This window comes from Phacochoerus africanus, chromosome 2, assembly GCF_016906955.1.
Source record: "Phacochoerus africanus isolate WHEZ1 chromosome 2, ROS_Pafr_v1, whole genome shotgun sequence".
Taxonomy (NCBI): domain Eukaryota; kingdom Metazoa; phylum Chordata; class Mammalia; order Artiodactyla; family Suidae; genus Phacochoerus; species Phacochoerus africanus.
The window spans coordinates 140,628,664-140,651,313 of record NC_062545.1 but is presented as its reverse complement, the minus strand read 5'-3'; the positions used below and the strand labels follow the sequence as shown (position 1 = coordinate 140,651,313).

The 22,650-nt window shown below is 46.5% G+C and overlaps 1 protein-coding gene across 4 annotated transcripts in view; it reads left to right on the top strand.

The window, feature by feature from the left end:
* The window catches only part of ADAMTS17 (ADAM metallopeptidase with thrombospondin type 1 motif 17), a 385,992-nt gene that overhangs the window by 250,659 nt on the left and 112,683 nt on the right, over positions 1 to 22,650 (top strand). For all 4 annotated transcript variants that reach the window (XM_047766837.1, XM_047766834.1, XM_047766835.1 and 1 more), the window contains exon 13: positions 14,691 to 14,857. In XM_047766837.1, the coding sequence (XP_047622793.1) occupies positions 14,691 to 14,857 (167 nt within the window). The remainder of the gene's footprint in view (positions 1 to 14,690; positions 14,858 to 22,650) is intronic.

Below are 22,650 nucleotides of genomic sequence, written 5' to 3'. Positions count from 1 at the left end.
GTTATTGGTCACGTGACCACAAGGAAACCCCTTTTCTCTCTGGCCGTCACTTTCCTCCATTGGAGGGAGCTGGCGTGGTATGTTAGGAAAAGCCAGGCTTCAAAGCCAGAGCAGACAAGGCTTCCAATCCCAGGGCCACTTTTTATAGCAACTGGCAGCTGTTACCTGCCTTTCCATCTAAAAATTGGAAAAATCCATGGAACTTCATATAAAGTACATGGTATGTATTTAATACACAGCGCCCCCCCCCACCCCATCTCCTTGCTATTAACACCAAGAAAAGAATAAGGACAAGGCCGCATGCCCTGCCTCCTGCCTCACGGCTCTGTTTTGAGGCTCAGAGGAGTAAAGGCTTTGTCAAGCCCAGAGCGCAATTTGCAAAGGCTGTGGCTGTCTGGGGTGCTCCTTGTTTGTGATTGGAGCTCAGGTGCCCTGATCGAGGACTGGACTCCGTTGACACGTTATGCACATCATTTCAAGTCAGGTGACACCCAGCAAACATCATTGTAAGGGAACTTCAGACCCTTATAAATACCTCTGGAAGGACTCCATGTCCCAAGATGATCAACAACTGGGTCATATTTAGGTGAAGGCAACCCTTGCAAGAATAAGATGTTATCAGTGCTGAGCAAATGAGGCACAACTTTTATGGGACCTGTTTTGTGTTTTGTCATGATGATGTTAGCTAAGCTCCTTCCACCCCCTGCCCCGCCCCCCCCCCCATCATGCTTTGGCTGTGCCTGCTACCCCCCACCTCCGCCACGTTTTTCTACTCTAGGATACCCACAGGGGCATTTTGTGAGAGGTTCCTTAAGACCCCTTAGTTCAAAGAGCTGAATTAACATACCCGCCCTGGCCCACCATGCCAGGTCCTCACCACATACCCCCAAGCCCAGTGGCCCCATAGAGAGGCTGTTCTGGGAATCCCAAAGTTGTAAAAATGTTTTTCCACACCCTGACCACCGCTTTAGCAGGTGGCCCCCCACTGATGGTCATAAAATTTCTCTCTCCTTGCCCCCTTCCTTGGTCTTACCACTGAGAAACAGGAGGTTTGTAAGACCACCACACAGAGACAGCTGAGGGGTTTGTAGGTTCTAGCACATGGGATGGTTACAGGCACTGGCACATCCCCAGGAGAAAGTCTTCTCATCTGACCTTGATCTTCCAGCCCCACCCCATGGGGCAGGGCAGTGGCTGAAGGACCAGAGAGAGAAAGCCCTCCCTGACCTTGCCCCTCCAAGCCGGTACCTTCAGGAACCCCCGACAGGACCCTGCTCGGTATAGGTTTATCATCAGCAGAACCAGATAAAATCCCTGCCCCGCTCAAGGGGCAGTAGTCCCACCAACTGCCATTGGTTTTTTCCTGGACACTGCAAGCCTGACCCTTCATAATCTGCAACCCCCTCTTCCTTTAAGTCGCCTCCAGCCCACAGCCCCCTCAGTAAATAGCACCACCCACTGTTGCATCGAGCATTCAAAGCCCTGCATCCACGTGAGTCCCTTGTCCCTGATTTCCTTCTCCACATGTGGTTGTGACCAGAGCAGTGGCCCCAGAGGCCCTCATCAGGTGCCAGCTTCCCTTCTAGGCATCTGCACACAGCAGACCACCTAGTGCTGCCCAGCAAGAGGAATGTTCATCTTGTCCCCGTTGTCAGATGAAAAACTGCACCTGCAGAGGTTAGGTAGCCTGGCTGGGTCACACAGGCAGGTGAGGGGGGGCAGTTTGGATCCTGGCAGTGAGGCTCCCTTGTCCTTCCAGACCTTTGGCACCATCCTCCTTGCTCACTACCTTCCCCTCCCTCACCCCCCAAATTCATTCTCCATGGAAAGCCAGAGACCCACTTACCCCTAAATCCAATTAAATCTCTTCCTGCTGCAGCCCTCACAGTCATTCCCTGCTGCCCTTGGAATGAAATCCATGCTCTTAACCATGGCCCTGTGTTAGTTTTCTGTGGCTGCCATAGTAAATCACCAGGATTTGGTGTCTTAAAACTACAGAAATTTATCCGCTCACAGTTCAGGAGACCAGGAGTCCAAAAAACAGGGTTGAGCCTCTTTTCTTTCCTTTTCTTTTCTTACCTTTTCTTTTCTTTCTTTCTTTCCTCCTTCCTTCCTTCCTTCCTTCCTTCCTTCCTTCCTTCCTTCCTTCCTTCCTTTCTTCCTTCCTTCCTTCCTTTCTTTCTTTCTTTCTCTCTTTCTCTCTTTTTAGGGCCGCACCCAGGGCATATGGAAGTTCCCCAGGCTAGGGATCCAATCAGAGCTACAGCTGCCAGCCTACATCACAGCCACAGCAGCACTGGATCCAACCCTCATCTTCAATCTACACCACAGCTTGTGGCAATGCCAGATCCTTACTTAACCCACTGAATGAGGCCAGGGATCGAACCCCTGTCCTCATGGATACCAGTAGAGTTTGTTACCACTGAGCCATGGCGGGAGCCCCCTGAGTCCTTTTTTGTTTGTTGGTTTTGTTTTTCGCAGTGCCCAAGGCATGCAGAAGTTCCCAGGCCAGGGATCAAACCCACACCATAGCAGTAAGCACAGCTGCTGCAGTGACAGTGCCAGGTCCTTAACCCACTGAACCACCAGGGAACTCCCAGGATTGAGTCCTTCTTGAACCTCTGAAGGAGAATCCGTGGCTCACCTGTCCCCTTGCTCCTAGTGGCTGTAGCTGCACCCGTCCACCTGCATCCATCCTATGCGGAGTCTGCTCTGTGCGTGTCCTCCCCTTTTGTCCTCATGACACTGGCCATTGCATTTAGTGCCCACCCTCATCCAGGGTGACCTCATCTTGTAACTTAAAGATGCTTGATTGTATCTATCTAATCTTCACTGTTCTTTTTTTGTTGTTGTTGCTTTTTAGGGCTGTACTCGTGGCATATGGAAGTTACACAACTACAGCAATGTAGGATCCAAGCCACGTCTGCGACCTACACCACAGTTCACGGCAATGCCAGATCCTTAATCCACTGAGCGAGGCCAGGGATTGAACCCGAAACCTCATGGTTCCTAGTCGGATTCATTTCCACTGCGCCACAACAAGAACTCCTTCATTGTCTTTTTCCAGTGAAGGTCGTGTTTGCAGGTTCTGGGTGGGTTTACTTGGCAGGGGAAAGCACTGCTCCATTCAGCCCCTGCCCCTCCATTCTGTTTGCAGATACCACAAGCTCCAATGGACACCTGATTGGTACTCCCTTCTCCCTCTGCCACTTGCCTGTGCTCCTCTTTGTGGGTCAGGCTCCTCCCCTGAGCACTTTGCCTGAGGCGGCTGCCAGCCCTACTCCCTCTTAGCACCCTTTCTGAACATTACAGGTATTACAGTGGTTTTTAATTACCTGAATGTATTTGCTCCTCCATTTCCACTCTCCCCCCACTGGCCTTTGAGGAAGTCCACACCTTTTGGGCCCTGTCCCCCTTCCATGCCCACAGCACACCAGCCCTCCATAACACGTGCTGACCATCTTCCTGTCTGTACGTGTGCTTGCCGAGGACAAGCCACCTCTGAACTCCCAGGGCCACAAAACACAAACCTAATAGTGTCTTTTCCCCAAACACCAAGCTTATTGTAAATTATTATGCCCAGAAGGTGGATAACCAGGTAGGCCCCTTCCCTGGCACTGTCTTGCTTTGCTGAGTCCCACATGCTGTGAGCAGCCAGGAATGGGATCCAGGACCCCAGGGTTTCAGGGCTGTCTTCACCTGTGCCCGCCCAGTGCTCAGCGCCCTCTCAGAGCAAGCTGCAAACATGATCTGGCCTTGTTTATCCCAAGTGAGAGAAACAAAATGCTTTTGCTCCTGTAATGATTACGCCTTGGTAGTCTGTCCAGTCTTTTGCAATAAGAGCATATTCATTTCCTGTTCTGAACAGAAGTGACAGGCACTTTTTCCCCTGCAGTTTTCTACAAGTTTTGCAGGCCTTCTCAGAAGCACCTAGGTGAACGGGGGATGGGGGGAGAAGGGGTGGGCCTTGGGGGTGGGGTGCTTCCCGGGGAGATGCAGGGTGCAGAAGCGGGTTTCATGAAGTCCAGGCAGCAGCCGTCAGCCTGTTTTTGCAGAATGGCCTGATGTGATTGTTACAAAGCACAGCTGATGGAGGCCCCAGAGCCAAGCTCTGACCAAAGCAGCCTCCTCTCCCCAGCTCACTCCTTAAATCAACAGGCTTGCTGCCTTGAGCTTTTCCAAGGATGTCCAAATCTCACTGCTGTGTACATCTCAGACTTGGAACGCTCCCACCAGCCCCTCCCCTCCCCCTTCACTTTATATTCCTGGCCTCTTTCCCATCTTCTGCAGCTGGTTTATTCACTGCCCAAAAATACTGGCAAGCACATCCCCTCCCCCCTCCTTTTTTTTTTTTTTTTTTTTCCCCTCTCGTCTTGGTCTTTACAACTATTGGAATTTGTATTTCTTGCCAACTGACATCAAGGCTTTGGGGACCATCCGTGTTTTTAATCCAGCTTCCTAAGCTTGTCCTTTTCTTGCCATAATTTGTGTCCCTGTTAGTGGGAGTTTTTGCCAAAGACTGCAGGGCAAGGAGCTTATCTCTCATGGGGATTCTGGTTCCTCATCAGGAGGGTTGTGTTTGGGGGAGGTCTGGGGAGTATGGTTTGGAGTAAGGATTCTGGCAATCTGGTATGAAAAGCCAGCTCTGCACAGGAAAGATGGGAAGGTGAGTGGATCTTAGGAGCAGGACTGAATCAGGGTCACCCCACGCATGTCATTTCATGAGCATTGGGAAGGAAAGCAGCCTGCCTCCTAAGACCCAGGGGCTAAAGTTTTGTGCCTGTAATGCCTTTGTGCTTCCACAGTGAACTCTGCGCGTGTGCCTGTGTGCTTTCGATGTACCTGGTATTCACAGGGAAAATTTTACAAATCACAATTTTTCTGTACTTGAACCTAAGTTACCCGGTGCCTTTTCAAGGAGGTCTTATCCAGGGACACCTGCTGCCCTACAGGGGCCTTCACAGCCCTGCACTGTCTGAAAATCTGACGGCTGTGCCCTGCTCCCTCCTCGGAGTTCTTGGTGCAAGAACTGAAGGTGGAACTGCTCATGTCACCATGTCTCTAACAAGCGGGTTTGAACTGCTGGGGTGACTTTATCTTCCTGTCACTCAGTAGAGTGGTACAAAAACAGCAACCAAGAAAAGAGTGCTACTCAGCTGGCCTCCTTCTCTTGCTCCCACCTGAGTGCTGCCTGTCATCTGCCCCCAAGGAAAGGGGCAGACCAGATCTGCCATCTGTGATGCTGCAGGTCTCAGCTGACCTCTGCTTGCCGGCTCTGCACTGGGTCTGCCCCTCGGACCACCTGACAGGAGCTGCCCTAGCCCGCAGGAGCTGGGAGGGACGCACCTTGCTCTCCAGACTGCTGGTTTCTCCCTGAAGCCTCTCTACCTTATGCTTTTCCTTGCTTTGCACCATCTTTATGATTCTGTACCAATGCAGAATGGGCACCTATCCTAGAGTGGGTGGCTCCTGGTACAGTGAGGCTAATGGTGGTGGAGCATGTATGCTCAGCATGTGCAGATGTGTGTTGGCTTCCCGGAGCATGTGACCAGGTGAGGGCCTGTCTTTGCGGACTGGTTGGACAGTCTCCCTGCCCAGAGCATCAGTGAGCTTCTGCCTGCTTGCAGTCTCTGTCTTTTCTGCTTTGGCCTTTCTGGTAGCTGTGCAGCAAGATCTGCTGAAGTTTCCTTCAGAAGCAGTGAGGCTGAGCATCTGTTTGTGTCAGTAGTTGTCCTGTGAAGCGTCTGGTCCAGTCATTTGGGTTTCTATCTAAACTTCTGCTTTGTTCATGCTTAGAAAGTCTTGACAGAGTGCAAATGGAAACTAGGGATTGATATTGGAAAAGCCTCATGAGCATCTGTCATACCCATGGTGCCTGTGCCAGTGGGTCAGACTGTCCTTCCTGGCCTCACAGGAGCCAGTGGAGAGCCCCTTCCCCAGCACACCTGCTGCATCTTGGGACACTTATGAGTCATGATTTTTCTTCTCTCCACCTCTTCCTCCCCACTTAGCTGTTGCTTAACGTGTTGGAGCAGCATTTTCCTCGTCTGAAGGACCCCTCTTTGTGCTAATGTAATGAGGCAACTTGTGGAGAGCAGGCAGAGCGTAAGCTCTCTGGGCATATTAGTCTGTGATGACTGTTAATGTGAAAGTGCCTCTGTCCTTACCTGTGTTCTCAATGATGGAATGCCACCTCCTCTTCCATCCCCACGAGTCCTTCCAGGGCCTTGGAGCCCTCCCTGAGTGGAGGTCATAGACCTACTTCTGGTTCTCAAAGATGAACAGCTCTCTGTTTGTAGAACCACAAATCCCATGGTTATCCTCCATCCTAGCACGTCAAGCTTGGTTTCTGTGGTTTTAGAGCTCCTAGATGCTTTTTATTTTCCCCACGCTTGCATAACTCAGGGCAAATGAGAACCCCAGCCCTCTGCTACTCAAACGTTGGGAGGGTGGTCTCTGCTGCCTGTGTGTGCAGCCCCAACACAGCATCTTCTGAAGGCCCTGAATCCACACAACGGCAGCTTGTTCCCGTTGCCTGGCATGGGTTTATTGGTAAGGTGGGTCTCTCCTCCAAGTCCTCCTCCAGGACTTCTGCTCATAAGCCCCCTGTGGACCTGCCCCTCAGACCTGCCCTCCCCCCACAAAGCTTCTCCTCTGCCTCACAGCATGTACAGGCAGCCCCTTTCTGTGGACTCAACACCAGTGTACACCCAGAAGGCCCTCACCAGCTTCATGGTAACAGACAGCTCTTATTACTGAAACCATCTTAAAGAGTGAACAGGCTGAGTACAGGGTCCTGCCATGAATCAATGTATCAAAACTGGGATGATATGGGTCGTAGATTACACTGATTCTCCCTTTTTCCATGTTGTTCAAAGTAGTGACCCAAAGAAAAGCTGGGGGGAAAAAAACACAACTCTTCTGGTCATATTTTTTTTTGAACAGGGAAGGTTTAATGAAAAAATGCATTAGCTATTGCAGATGATTAGAGTAATACGGGGAATTAGCTCCTAGGAGATAATAGAACTTTGAAGACACAGAAGGAGTAGGTATAGGAAGCAGCCACTATCATCAGGTCTGAGGCAGGGCACCCATGGAAGGAACAAATATGGAAGAAGGTGCTCCCCAGTCAGACACACCCAGGGCTGAGATTCCTTGGACTTTGTTGGAGAGAGTACAACAAGGACCCATTCAGGGAGGGAGAGGTTTGCAGAAGTGCTGCACTCTTGGACCTCTCTGGAGAGTCACACTTAGGGGTATCAAGGAAAGATGTCCAAGAGAGAAGCTGCACATGACACCAGGCTGGGAATTTTCCCAAAGTATTAGTGTGCTTGGAAGCTCCCCTCTGGGATGACTATGCCAAGAGAAGTCACATACCAGAACTAGAGACATAAGTCTGTTCCTTCTCTAGTGTCTCTCTGGTAGCTTGTTCTAACAAAGCTTAGCATCATGCCCATTTAACTGGAGAGCTTTAGTTCTTCATATGGCTTTGAGTTACCATCCAACGTCCTCTCATTTGAACTTGGAGCATTTCTTGTAAGACAGATCTGATGGTAAGAAACTTCCTCAACTTTTGCTTATCTGGGAATGTCTTGATTTCTCTGTCATTTTTTGCTGGGTATAGAATTCTTAGTAGATAGATTTTTTTTTTCTTTGAGAGCTTTGAATATATCAACCCACTGACTTCTGGCCTTCAGGGTTTCTAATTAGAAATAAGCTTGTAATTTATCAAGGATCTCTTGTCTGTGATATGTTGCTTCTCTCTTGCTGCTTTCAAGATTCTCTTTTTGTCCCTTGGCATTTTAATTGTACTGTATGCCAGTGACGTTATCCTATTTAAATTGTAGATTGATGTGTTTTTTCAAGTTTGGAAAGTTGTCAGCCATTATTTCTTTAAACCTCTCCTCTTCCTTCTTCTCCTTCTGAGACTCCCATAATGCATATGTTAGTTCCCTTGATGGTTTCCCACAGATCACCGGGGCTTACTTTTCTTCATTCCTTTTTCTTTCCACTCCCCAAACTCAATATTTCAAATGTCCTGTGTTCAAATTCTTAGGACAAATTTATATTTCTGATTTTTAAATCTGCCTACTCAGATTTGCCCTTGAACCCACCTGGTTAATTTTTCATTACAGTTACTGTACTTTAGAATTTTTGTTTCCTTTTTATAATTTTTACCTCTTTGTTGATATTCTCACGTTTTTCATTTATCACTTTCCTGTCTTAACTTCTTCCTTTAGCACTTTGAGTGTCTTTAAGACCGTTGTTTTATCATCTTTGTCTGGTAAGCGTAACCTCTGCTTTCTTGGACACAGTTTCTACCAATGTATTTTGTTCCTTTGAATGGGCCGTACTTTCCTGTTTCTTTCTATGCCTTGTGATTGTTTTGTTGAAAACTGTACATTTGAATCTTATAATGTACCTCTAGAAATCAGCTTCTCCTCCTTCACAGGATTTTCTGTTTATTTGCTTTTGAAAAGTTTATTTGTGCTGAGGATCATCCTGAAGTGTATGGTCTTCTCCAGCTTTTTCTGAGCCTTCATCTTCCCCTGGGCATAACTAGTGGCTTGCTAAATTTTCCCATATATGCAGTTGCTTTTGAATAACCTAATCCTTAAATATCTGTCTCCCAACAGGAGAAAAAGAATTTTAGAAATGTGTTGCTCATTAAAATTTCCTGGTAAAGGGTACAACAGTGTGGCCGACCCCTATGCCCTTATCTCAGCACTGAGCAATCAGAACACAGAACTCCAATATTTGGAAGAAAAGGTCCTTTTTGTCCCCCCAGCTCCAGCAAGCCATGCTAGGAATTTAGCACAGCTACCTGTCATGGGTCTGGGACATGGGGGACAGAAAGCCTCTAGCACATTCAAGATTGAAATGGACCCAAATTAACCACAATTTCCCAGCCATGCTTTCTCCTGGAGGCTGCAAACTTTCAGAGAGACTCCAGAATTTCAAAATAATTGCTGCAGGCAGTTCTTACCAGTGCAGTTGTTGTCTAGGTAGAGAGACGGATTCTTGGTGCTTCCTACCCCATCTTCCCTGACATTGCATTCCCTTTTGATCGTTTTAAGGTAAATTCGATAATATATTTCAGTTCAGTCCAACTGCTGTTTATTAAAGACCAGCCTATGCAAGGTTCTCTGCTTGAGGCTGCAGAGGAATAGGAGGAAAAAGGAACTCAGCTCATCATTTCACAAGGCTGATGACAAGCAGCATAGCACAGACCCAAGAAAGGTCAGGAGAGGCTCCATGGTAGGAAAGAAAATTAAACTGCAAGGTGGAGGTGGCTTTAAGCAGGGGCAGAAAGTTAGGAACGGGGGCCATGGAGAAAATGGGACAGTGAGCCAGATGGGGGCTGAAAGAGGACTTGATTGTGGGAGAAGATTGGACATGGAGAAGAAAGAGAATGAACAGAGTCCAGGAGGAAAACACCCTGAGGGACAAATGGTATGACATGGGCTGCTCACTTTCTGCTGGATCCAGGAGCTCTCTTATGTCATATCTCATCTCCTTTTTACCTATCTGCCTTGAGGCATAAAGGCCATCAGTATATGAGGGTCTGTCAAATGTAAATCTGGAAAAATCAGTTGAGGGAGGTGGATGCAAAGGAAGCCAAAAGAAAGCTTGAGGGCAATTCAGGAAGTTAATTATATGACCTGTGCAAGTCTCAATTCACACCCTAGGTGTGTATGCAATGTAGCGTCCTTCATTAAAAAATTTTTTTTATTATTTTTTAAATATTTCCCCAATACATTTTTTTCTGCTGTACAGCATGGTGACCCAGTTACACATGTACACATTCTATTATCTCACATTATCATGTTCCATCATAAGTGACTAGACATAGTTCCCAGTGCTATACAGCAGGATCTCATTGCTAATCCATTCCAAAGGCAATAGTTTGCATCCACTAACCCCAAGCTCCCAATCCACCCCACTCCCTCCTCTCCCCCCTTGCAACCACAAGTCTATTCTCCAAGTCCATGATTTTGTTTTCTATGGAAAGCTTCATTTGTACCCTATATTATATTTCAGATATAAGTGATATCATATGGTATTTGTCTTTCTCTTTCTGACTTAACTTCACTCAGTATGAGAGTCTCTAGTTCCATCCATGTTGCTGCGAATGGCATTATTTCGTTCTTTTTTATGGCTAAGTAGTATTCCATTGTGCATGTATACCACATCTTCCTAATCCAATTGTCTGTCAGTGGACATCTGGGTTGTTTCCATGTCTTGGAAATTGTGAATAGAGCTACAGTGAACATGTGGATGCATGTGTCTTTTTTAAGGAAAGTTTTGTCCGGATATATGCCCAAGAGTGGGATTGCTGGGTCACATGGTAGTTCTATGTATAGTTTTATAAGGTACCTCCATACTGTTCTCCATAGTGGTTGTACAAACTTACATTCCCACCAACAGTGCAGGAGGGTTCCCTTTTCTCCACACCCCCTCCAGCACTTGTTATTTGTGGACTTATTAATGATGGCCATTCTGACTGGTGTGAGGTGATATCTCATGGTAGTTTTGATTTGCATTCCTCTAATATTCAGTCATGTTGAGCATTGTTTCATGTGCTTGTTGGCCATCTGTATATCTTTCTTTGGAGATTTGTCTATTCAGGTCTTTTGCCCATTCTTCCATTGGGTTGTTGGATTTTTTGCTGTTGAGTTGTATAAGTTGCTTGTATATTCTAGACATTAAGCCTTTGTCAGTTGCATCATTTGAAACTATTTTCTCCCATTCTGTAAGTTGCCTTTTTGGTTTCCTTTGCTGTGCAAAAGCTTGTCCGTTTGATTAGGTCTCATTCATTTATTTTTGCTCTTATTTTTGCTGCTTTGGGAGACTGACCTGAGAAAATATTCATAAGGCTGATGTCAGAGAATGTTTTGCCTATGTTCTCTTCCAGGAATTTGATGGTGTCTTGTCTTATATTTAAGTCTTTCAGCCATTTTGAGTGTATTTTTGTGCATGGTGTGAGGGTGTGTTCTAGTTTCGTTGCTTTGCATGCAGCTGTCCAGGTTTCCCAGCAATTCTTACTGAAAAGACTACCATTTTCCCATTTTATGTTCTTGCCTCCTTTGTCAAAGATTAATTGACCATAGGCGTCTGGGTTTGTTTCTGGGTTCTCTATTCTGTTCCATTGGTCTGTCTGTCTGTTTTGGTACTGGTACCACACGGTCTTGATGACTGTGGCCTTGTAATATTGCTTGAGGTCTTGGAGAGTTATGCCTCCTGCTTGGTTTTTGTTCCTCAGGATTGCTTTGGCAATTCTGGGTCTTTTGTGGCTCCATATAAATGTTTGGATTGTTTGTTCTAGTTCTGTGAAAAATGTCCTGGGTAACTGGGTAGGGATTGCATTGAATCTGTAGATCGCTTTGGGTAGTGTGGCCGTTTTTACAGTATTAATTTTTCCAACCCAGGAGCATGGACTGTCTTTCCAATTCCTTATATCTTCTTTAATTTCCTTGATTAATATTTTATAGTTCTCAGCATATAAGTCCTTTACCTCCTTGGCCAGGTATATTCCCAGGTATTTGATTTTTTGGGGGTGCAATTATAAAAGGTATTGTATTTTTGTATTCCTTTTCCAATAGTTCATTGTTAGTATACAGAAACGTGAGTGATTTCTGAATGTTAATCTTATATCCTGCTACTTTGCTGAATTTGTTGATCAGTTCAAGTAGTTTTGGGGTTGAGTCCTTAGGGTTTTCTATATATAGTATCATGTCATGTGCATGCAGTGACCGTTTTACCTCTTTTCTTCCTATTTGGATGCCTTTTATTTCTCTTGTTTGTCTGATTGCTGTGGCTGAGACTTCCAATACTATGTTGAATAATAGCGGTGAGAGTGGGCATCCCTGTCTTGTTCCAGATTTTAGTGGGAAGGCTTTCAGCTTTTCTCCATTGAGTATTATATTTGCTGTGGGTTTGTCATAAATGGCTTTAATTATGTTAAGGAATGTTTCCTCTATACCCACTTTGGTAAGAGTTTTTATCATGAATGGATGTTGGACTTTGTCAGGTGCTTTTCTGCATCCATTGAGATGATCATGTGGTTTTTTACTTTTCTTGTGTTAATGTGGTGTATGACGTTGGTTGATTTGCATATGTTGAACCATCCTTGGGAACCTGGGATGAATCCCACCTGGTCGTGGTGTATGATCTTTTTGATGTGTTGTTGGATTCGGTTGGCTAAAATTTTGTTGAGAATTTTTGCGTCTGTATTCATCAAAGATATTGGCCAATAGTTTTCTTTTTTTGGTGATATCTTTGTCTGGTTTTGGAATTAGGGTGATGGTAGCATCATAGAATGTCTTTGGGAGTGTTTCTTCTTCTTCAACCTTTTGCAAAAGTTCATTTTTTAAGAAACCAACATAGTTGGTAATTTTGAACTCCATTCTAGTCCACATTCCTGATCACTTCAGGAGTTTTTGTCCCCTTTTTCCTGAGTCTGCATCTCCATTCAGTTGAAGATGTATCTGGTCACTGTGATGTCTGGTGTATTCATCTCTGCTGCCCTGATGAACTCCCCCTAACTGGGCCGCATAAGCAACAGAGGTTTATTTTCTCATTTCTGGAGGCTAAAAGCCCATGATCAAGGTGTTGGAAGGGTTGGTTTCTTCTGAGGGCTATAAGGGAGAATCATGTGTCTGCTTGCTGTCTCCAGCATTCCTTAGAGTGTAGAATCTTCACCTCAATCTCTGTCTTCATCTTTACAGGGTGTTCTCTCTGTGGGTGCCTGTCTCCAGATGTCCCCTCTTTATCATAATCCCCATCGTATTGGATTAGGGGCTCACCCTACTCTAGCAGAACCCCGTCTTAACTAATTATATCTGCCGTGATGCTATTTCTAAATAAGGGCATGTTAAGAAACACTAGGGGTTAGGACATCAGCATATGAATTTTAGGAAGCATATAACTCAGCCCACAGCTTCTTACCATAGAGCATCTCAGCTTCACCTGTCCCTTCTCTGGTCCCAGCCATGGGATGTGCAGTTTACTTGCTGCAGAAAATATGTCCTACCTACTGGTCCACATAGTTCATCAGGGTCAGCCCCTCTCTGTTTCTTCTACAACATGGTTTGTGGCTCAGAAATCCATTCACCTGCCCACACTTGGCACTTGAACCTGGGGTTCCACCCATTCAAACATGCCATGCAGTCATTTCCCTGAGCCCCAACTGCCCTGGGCAGGAGAAAGAAAAAAAGGTCCCTCACTTCTCAGATCCCATCAGCCTTGGGGAGGTTCTGCTGTTTCCTCCCTTTGAGATCGAAACTCAAAACCCTCTATGGTGCCACCAGTGTAAATAATCTCTCAAGGCTGTCTCCACTTCCAGGTGAGGGAGATTTTGTCTGGTGTGTATGGGGTGGGCATGAAATTATGAGGGGCCCCTTTCCTCCTGCTCCAGATGTTTTCTCCAACACATTTGTGTAAACCAGGGGCTGACAAACTATGGCCCATGAGCCAGACTTGGCCCACTGATGATTTTGATTTTGTAAGTAAAGTTTTATTGACACACAGCCTTGCCCTTTGGTTTACACATTGTCTCTGGCTGCTTTTGTGCTGCAGTGGTAGAGTGCATTGCCTACCAAGCCAAGAAATTTGGTGATTTGGCCCTTTCCAGAGAAGATTTCTGCTTCCCTGTTGTAGTCTTCTGTGACAGAAGCCTACAGACTTTTGCCACATTCTGCTGTCATATCTCTTCCATAAAGCAGTGATCACAGGGTGGTCTCACTGTGTACACCAGAGAAATGATAAAAGGAGGAAAAGAAATATTCAAAATGAAATGACTAATATATCAAAAAGGTTACCCTGCCAACAGGTGTGTACAGTCTGTGAAATGTCATTGAACGGAACAGTTACGATTTTTGCTGAGTTACAAAAAAAGTGCTGGGAGAGTGGGGGTGGGGAACAGTCTAACTCTGTCATGGTACTCTTGGCATCATGGCTGTGATGGGAGCCCTTGAGGTTGCTCAGGTCAGAGTCTTACAAGGATGCCTGGGGCCTAGTGGAAGGGCTGAGCAGAGCCACGCTTCAGCCAGCTGGGCCAGGGTCCAGCTGCTCCTCCAGTATGCCCCTCATGGGTGTGGATATGGTCAGAGAACACAGCTAGACCTCTAGCACTGGGTATAGTCCCAGCCTAAGCACAGAGCTTCTAGGGCCCAAGATCTTGGCCTTGAGCCCATGTGTCCCACGCTTGTCTGGGGCAGTGGTACAGAGCTGAGATCCAACTGGTCCCTACCCAAAGCCCATGAACAAACGAGAGCTGTTTAGTTATACCTCCTGAAATTTAAGTGACCTCCAAAGTGTGCCTAGGAACCATTTAAAGGTCATCTTATAGAAGACAAAAAAAAAAATCAACACACACAACCAACAATTCCCCTTGGGGTTTTCAGTGTTACAGATGGTCAGGTGTTAAGTTCAGATGAAAGACGCAATTTGTAAATCTTGCAGAACTGAATCTCACCATATTCTATTTCCAGATGACCTTGGTTCATAGTTCTTAGATGCATTTTTCTGATGGCTGACTTAACGTACCATTGTCGTGGGGCTGAGATTGCTGAGAAAGGGTGTGGAAGAGCAGAGGGGGTTGCTTTGGAAACCTCGCACACTCCTCCCCCTCCCCTTCTTGCTCCTTCTGCAGCCTGTCTGGGTAACAGAGACCCTTCTCTTCCTTCCAGCCCAGGGCCTGGAGGCACACACTGCTTGGGCGCCAGTGTGGAGCATGCAGTCTGTGAGAACCTTCCTTGCCCCAAAGGTCTGCCCAGCTTCCGAGACCAGCAGTGCCAGACACATGACCGGCTAAGCAGCAAGAAGAAGGGCCTGCTGACAGCAGTGGTGGTTGATGGTAAATGCATATGGCACATCCTTTCCTCCCTCCTCCCTCCCCTCATCAGTAATCACCTCCTAGGGAAACACACACAATACCCCCACCCCTGCAGTCCACCCAAAATGATGCTCCAGTCCTGTCTAACTCATCCATAGACTCACTTCTTGATCAGTGGGTTGAACTTGGATGACCCAGATTTATGAGATTTCCCAAAAGCAGCTGGCAAGCAGGCAGTGGACCAGATTCCTCCTTGCCCCACCCCCACCTTACCCCTGATTGCAGCAAGGTGAGTGTGCTGGCAGCCTGCCAGCTAGTGCCGGATGCTAACTCGCCCGGCAGGTTTGTGTGGCTACTGTTTCTCTTTCCAATGTTGATGCTTTCTTCCATTTCTTTTCTTGGTCCATCTTGGGCTGGTTCTTCCTCCTTGACTGGAGTATCTGAGGAAAAGGTTTTTATTAGCATTGAGGTAGTGTTGGTTTATAATGTTGTTTGAATTTCATGTGTACCACACTGTATGTCACCTTGTGTCTATGCTGCAGCATGCTCACCAGCAGAAATTTTCATCTGTCACCATACAGCTGACCCCCTTTACCCTCCCCCCATCCCCTTCCCCTCTGGTAACCAGGACTCTTCATGGTAGCTGTGTGTTTGTTGTATTCGAGGACAGATTACAACTTGGTGAGATGATGATAAGCCCAGCTCACATTTCCTTTCCCAGAGTTCCCTCCAAAATCAAGAGACTTTGCCCCTGGGGGCCATTGCAAGCATTTTAGTGGCAGATAAAATTCTAGGTGGGGTACCCTGTCTGTAGGATTTGTGATGTCCATTTATTGCCCATAAGGATCCTCCAGAGCATGAGGGAGGATCCAGGGCTTTTTACACTTAAACTTCTGTTCCTCTTCAAGAAACCAAAGTGTATTATAATGATGACAATAGGGTCCCCTTTATGGAGCATAACACGTGCCAGGCTCAGGTTATCTCTGGTATACATCATCTCATTTAACATGCAGGACAAGCCGTGCCAAAGGCAAGAGCCTACAGGTTAGGTGATATATCTAAGCCCCCGCAGGAGCGGGAAACGGACCCCAGTTCCAGGGGAGCTGACTGAGAAAAATAACCAGCTGGCTTCCAGTCCTCCAGTAGGACAGAAAGCATGATGTCTTGAGTGCTGAGTGTGGAGCTTAAACTCAAGCAGCTGAGCCTGATGTTACGCAGCCTCTGAAGCATAACGCAGGGGAATGAGCTTCCTGTGCCAGGAGTTAGGTTTCTTCCCTGTCATCTAAAGAACCTCTGAAATCTACACTCTGTTCCAAGCTCAAGTGCAACAGTGGTGCCAGGGGCAGGCCCAGGCAGCACAGGGAAGAATGGCCTTAGACCCACAGCCTTTAACCCAACAACCTGACCCATCAGCTTTGAACTGAAAGGCGCTGTTTGAAACCATAGCAGAGCATACCAGCCCACCTGGCCCTGGGTTCATTTTAAAACATTGGAGAGCTCCCCCAGACATTTTCCTTTTTTTAAGTTTTGTTTATTTATTTACTTATTTGAGTATGGTTGACTTACAATGTTGTATTAGCTTCAGCAGCTAAAACATGGAAACAACCTAAATGTCCACCAACAGAGGAATGGATAAAGATATAGTACATACATGCAATGAAACATTCCTCACGCCACTTGCAGCAGTGTCATGGATCTAGAGATCGCCATGCTGAGTGACCTAAGACATTTTCCTCTTTCACAAAAACCACCACCTTTGGGAGCTGTGTGATTGTAGTCACCCTGTCACCTAACCAGCAGACTTCCAGGGAAATAGAGCCTTCACACCCTTGGCTTTCCCTGAAGACTAAGGAGAGAGAAGACCTGTGCTCCCAAAAGGATGGGCAGCTGGAAGCTGGGGCCCATGCAGACCCTCGTGGTTCTGCCTGGCTAGCTGTTCCTCCAATGTGGGAAGACCCCAGCGACTTATAGACATCCCAGACTCACTTGGACCCCTAATCAGGGGAGAGAGAGTGCTGGCAGGGGCTGACGTGTTTCCAGTGCAGTGGCAGGTTTTGATGAGAAGCAGCTTCCTTTCCAAGCCTTCATCCATCCCCAGGTGCCAGATAAAGATGGTTTGGGTCCCTTGCCTGTCCTGTCCCTGATTTTGGGAGCAAGAAGAGGTCAGGTGGAAGACAGATTTTGCCCCACGCTCATTCTCCCTCTGCTGTGTGCACAGCCTCGTTATTCTTTCCTTGTGTCTTGCTCCACTTTCAGTTCTCCTGCTTCATTTATTCAATGCAGAAATCCCACTGAAATGTCTGTTTTTCCACTGATTTCTCCAAGTCCAGATTAAACTTCTCTTTTACTTCTAACCACTTTTGGATCACTGAGCTCCTTGGTTCCTTATCATCACAGTGGCCGAGGCCAACGTCTGCCCAGATCCCCCCCCCGCCAGGAAGCCTCCAAGTAACAGCTATTTGGGGAAGCTTGTCAGGTTCAGAATATGTTTTCACCCACTCGCTTTTGGTTTCTGCCAAAGCAATAAATAATTGTAGCCAGAGTGCCACCACCTTTGATCTGAAGAGCACAGCCCTATTTGATAAGGACTGTGAGCCCTCTGCCTTTGAAGGAGGGACCCCCCAAGTTCTGGGCATTGCCAGGGTAGCTCAACACGTCCCACTCTGAGGTGGAATTATCACAACTTCTTGCGTATTTGGTTTCATTCCCTCCTCAACCATAAATAGAAACCAGCATTCTTTTTATTAAACAGAGCATTTCACAAGGATAAAAACAAAATAATAAATGGCCAATTCAGAAGGTAAGGGGAGAATGCAGATTATAAGTGTTCCTCTCACATCTCGGATTATAAAAGGCACAATTCTAGCTCAGCCGTGAGAGGAACGATTCCTGTGGTTGGGCTCTGGGCTCTTCTGAAGCCCATTATGACTGCCCTATTCATAGCATTGCTATCGCTGTGGAATTCTTTGGCGAGTGACGCATAGTTCAAGAAAGGGGAAGCTATATTTTTTTTCTTTTTTCTCTTATTGAAAAAAAAAAAAAAAAGGAATTCTTGCAGAGGTAGATTTTCCAAGGGAGGCCTCGGGACCACAAATTCATACCACCTCTCAAGGAAGACAAAGACTCCCCTTAGAAAATATTTCTAAGTGGAAAAGCCTTTAGACAGAAACCCATTGAGATGGCCTGATGCCAAACCCACCCACCCCCTTTCTGCTCTCCCTGTGGAATCTCATTGAAGTCGAAACCTTCAAGAGTTCAGTCCTCTCTGCCCAGGCCAGCAGGCCACATGCCCACCAAAGTGTCAGAGGCCATGGGGAAGGCTGTGTCTGGACTTGGAGGTACTTTCCTGCTCCCTGACATGGCCGATCCCCCTCCCAGGTTCCCAGGGATGGAACGTCTGACACTCAGGGCTCTCTGACTCCAGCTTGGCCACGCCAGCTGCAGTTGTTTAACGCAACAGAGAGTGGTTGCAAAGATGTGGTGTGTCTGACACGTCCCAAGGGCCAGGATGAAGTCTGGGTCTGGGGCCTCTGAAGATGTCAGGACCTTTATTGTTGTTTTTGAGCCATTTCTTCCTACCCCCTCTACAGACTGACTTTCTCATGACTTGTCCATGTGCAGGGTAGCCCACAGCACCTTTTAAGTGAGTCCTCATCTCACATCCAGGTCCTTTGAGGTCAGATGTAGTTGGGAGTTCAGAGCACTTTAGGCGTTAGAAAAGTAACAACTGCACACCAACCATATGTTAGTTAATAGCCCCAGTGGGGTCCTGGGATGCACTGATGTCAGATGCACTGATATCTCTACTGGGTAATCCATGAATGGTCTCTAGGTGGAATACTGGATACTACCAACAGCCTCGTGTCAATCATGCCTAATTTTGCTGCCAAATGTTTTTACCCCAAATGTTTAAAAAAAAAAAAAATTGCAGTTTTCAGAACTTTTGGATTTCTGAATTGTGTAGATTTCTTTGGGATCCAGCTATAAGCAGTCACAACCCCTTCATCTGAATTTCAGTGTTGCTTTCCCAGGAGAGAGGGACTCTGGTCTGGGTGTGGTCAGGTGGCCTGTCATGGTCCAGTCAACTGAGGTCCCATAAGGCCTGACTGGGATTGTGGTGGGGAGAAAGACTCTGAATGGTCCAGCTATAGTCAGGTGTCCATTGCTGGTCCAGTAAGCTGAGGCCTGGCTGTGAGGTCATGGTGGGCAGTTTTGGGGGTAGGGACACAGTGCATGTACCCCTCAGAGGGCTAGGCAGGCAGGGCCTATGTGAGCACTTGTGATGACCTCAGAATGAAATAGTGTCTCCACCTTAGTAAGACCTTGTACCACCAGCGGAGAGAGAACAACAAGAGCACTGAGAGCTGCAAGTGTCCTCTTCACCATCCTGGTCCTAGAGCACCAGGGGGGCTCCTCCAAGCTCCCAGCAAACAGATGTGATCGTGTGGCTCTCAAGACCCCAAGCCTGTCTCGCCTGCCCCATCTGTGGCTTCTCTGTGCAAGCGAAGTGAGCCAGGAAGAAGCCAGGACCCATCCCAAATGGTCCAGCCTCAACCCAAATTTCATCTTGGCACATATCCGTCAGGCAGAGGGATGTTCCAAGCTCCCTTCCTTAGAAGGTGTGGCTGTACAACTCTAAAGATTCTCCCTCCTTCCATACAACTAGGATGTAAGAGTGCTGACACTGTGCCCAGAGCTGAAACCCAGCACCTCATGTCATCTTTCAGGCACCCTGGGGGAAAATAGAGAATTTTGAGAGGCTCTGAGCCTCCTTAAATTTTCTGAAGTTTATCCTGAGTCCCTTTGGGACATAGCACTACACCTCCCAGAGATGTAGGATGCCCTGAATTCTAGGCAGAGTTCTCAGAAAAGGTGAGGGATACATGGAGGGAGTTCCAGTTGAGCAGAGGATGGGAGAGTTACCTCTGTGCTCAGTCGTGGAGCCTGGGGCTCCCCAGACTATCCGAGCCAAGGAGGACAGTGTCTTAACAGGGAGGGTGGAATGCAGGTGAGTTGAGTGTGCCTTCTTGCCTGGGGTTCCAATCCCTCCATCTGAGCTTGGGACCCCCTGCTTTGAAGAGCCTCCACTTCCCTGATGTTCACACCAAGGAGCCCAAGTAAAGAGTCTTTATCCTTTTCAAGCCTGGTGTTTCTAACTTACCTCAAAAGAGCCTCTCCTTTCCACCCAAATCCCTTTTCATTTCTGCTCAAATCAGAGTATACTTTCAGAAGCCAGAAGCGTTCATGAAGTGGTGGTTTGCTTTCAGTAACACCATTTTGCCCCCTAGTTATCTTTGATTCTCCAGAGTTTTCTGTTTGAAAAACAGTGATGGTAGAAAGAAACCAGGATGGGCCAAAGACCTGAGTCTTGTCTGTCCAGCTGAGGGGCTCTGGGCTGCCAGCTGTGTATATTCTCTAAGCCTCATGTGCTCACGTGTGAGGTGGAATGGTGACAGAACTCACCTGAAATGCATAGACACCACTTAGCATGCTGCCTGGCACACAGCAGATAATAAATGTTATTTGTGGGTTTTTTCCTTATCACCACCTTTATCATTATTACTGATATTGAATGAGTCTCCTCACTGCTCAGATGCTTCAAGTATTAAGGTGGCATTTTAATTTAAATATAATCAAAATCCATAGTTTTGAAATTGATTTATCCAAGGGGTCCTTCCTTGCAGTGAAATTTTAGAGGAAGCCCGGTACGTGGAGGAGGTGCACCCATTCATTCAGTCTTGGGGCTGTGTGCTGCATCTCCCCAGTGGCTCCCCAGGATGCTCACAGGAAACCTCAGGGTCCCAAAGAGCACCTCAAGAACCTTGTCGGATTAGCCTCCCAGAACCTGATCTCAGTTTGCATTTCAGTCTCCCGTAGTTCTCCTTTCACTGGCCACCATCTTGGGTCATTCCATTTAAACTGAGGGACACCTGCTCCCAGCCTGCCAGCTGGAGAGATGAGCCATTCCTTCTAGTATCCCTGGACCTCTGACAGTTCAGGTCAGATGCATGAAGCTTTTTACAGTCTGCCTCATCCAGGGTTTGCTGTGTGCTTGTCCACAAGAGGGCCTTGGAAAGCATGCATCACTAGTCTTTCTTTCCTGAGCGGTGCCCAAAGAGTGCCTTGAGTGAGAGGGGCTCCACCCATGTTTGTTTTAAGTGAGTAAATGACATATACTTACTTTGCTTACTTGGGAAACTACTCTTCACAGCATATATATATTTTTTTTCCTTCACAACTAACTGGAACAACCAAGTTGAACATCTCCACCATATCCCTGTAGCTTCTTTCTAGTGTTTTAAGATGAGACTTCCCAGGGGCATATTGATCAGCAGAGCTCCATGGGAGAGGAACTATGAAAAGCTGCTGAACACAGTGACAGTTTAGTGAATATCACCCAGTCACAAAAGCTCCAGAACCTGGGTGAGACAGCATGTCTGCTCTGATAAGAACTCTCCAGCTAGGATGCCAAGGTCTCCAGAAGCCTTTTTATACCCCTGCTCTTTCTCATCTGAGACCACTAGGACTCACTGAGGAAGGCTTCTGGTGGAAACAAAGAGCCTGGCAGAGACGCACAGAGATGTCAGTGTTTCTCTGGAAGTTCCTTTGCTAAGTAATCACATAAATGGCATTAGAGTTAGGTGGCCGTAAGAGAGAAAAGGGTACATTTATCTTTCTTAATTACATACAGAAGAATAAATTCCATTAATTTATTAAAAAAATAAATAAGCTTGAAGGAGTTCCTGTCGTGGCTCAGTGGTTAATGAATCCTACTGGGAACCATGAAGTTGCAGGTTCGATCACTGGCCTCGCTCAGTAGGTTAAGGATCCGGCGTTGCCGTGAGCTGTGGTGTAGGTCGCAGACTTGGCTCAGATCCCTTGTTGCTGTGGCTGTGGTTCAGGCCAGCAGCTACAACTCTGATTAGACCCCTAGCTTGGGAACCTCCATATGCTGCAGGTGTGGCCCTAGAAAAGGCAAAAAGACAAAAAAAAATTAAATAAAAAAATAAATAAGCTTGAAGCTTTCCCACTAAAATCAAGAACAAAGCAAGGAAGTCCCCTTTCACCACCAAAAGAAAAATATCTTTTGTTTGCAAATGACATATTGGTCATTTCAGTAGAAAATAAAAAAAAATAAATAAACAGAAAAAAACCTTCTGGAACTAATAAGAGATTATAACAGTATTCCAGGATATAAGGCACATGTTCAAAAGTCAGTCTCTTTCCTATATAATAGCAGGAAGCAAGTGGAGTTTGAAATTAAAAGCACAATTCCATTTACACTGGAACTCCCCAAAGCAAAATAATTATCTGTAAGATCTCTGTGAGGAAAACTGTAATACTCTGATGAATGAAATAAAACAATGACATAAGTAGGCAAATATTACATGTCAGTAGAATGATATTAAAATGTCAGTTCTGGAGTTCCCGTCTTGGCGCAGTGCTTAACGAATCCAACTAGGAACCATGAGGTTGTGGGTTTGATCCCTGGCCTTGCTCAGTGGGTTAAGGATCTGGCGTTGCTGTAAGCTGTGGTGTAGGTTGCAGACGAGTCTTGGACCTGGTGTTGCTGTGGCTCTTTCGTAGGACCCGTAGCCTGGGAATCTCCATATGCCGTGAGAGTGGCCCTAGAAAAGACAAAAAGACCAAAAAAAAAAAAAAAAGAAAGAAAGAAAAAGAAAAGAAGATATCAGTTCTTCCCAATTTGAGCTAAAGATTCAGTGTAATCCCAATCAAAATCCTAGCAAGTTATATTGAAGACATCAGCAAGTGATTCTCAAGTTTATATAGAAAGATGAGAAACTTTATTAAGT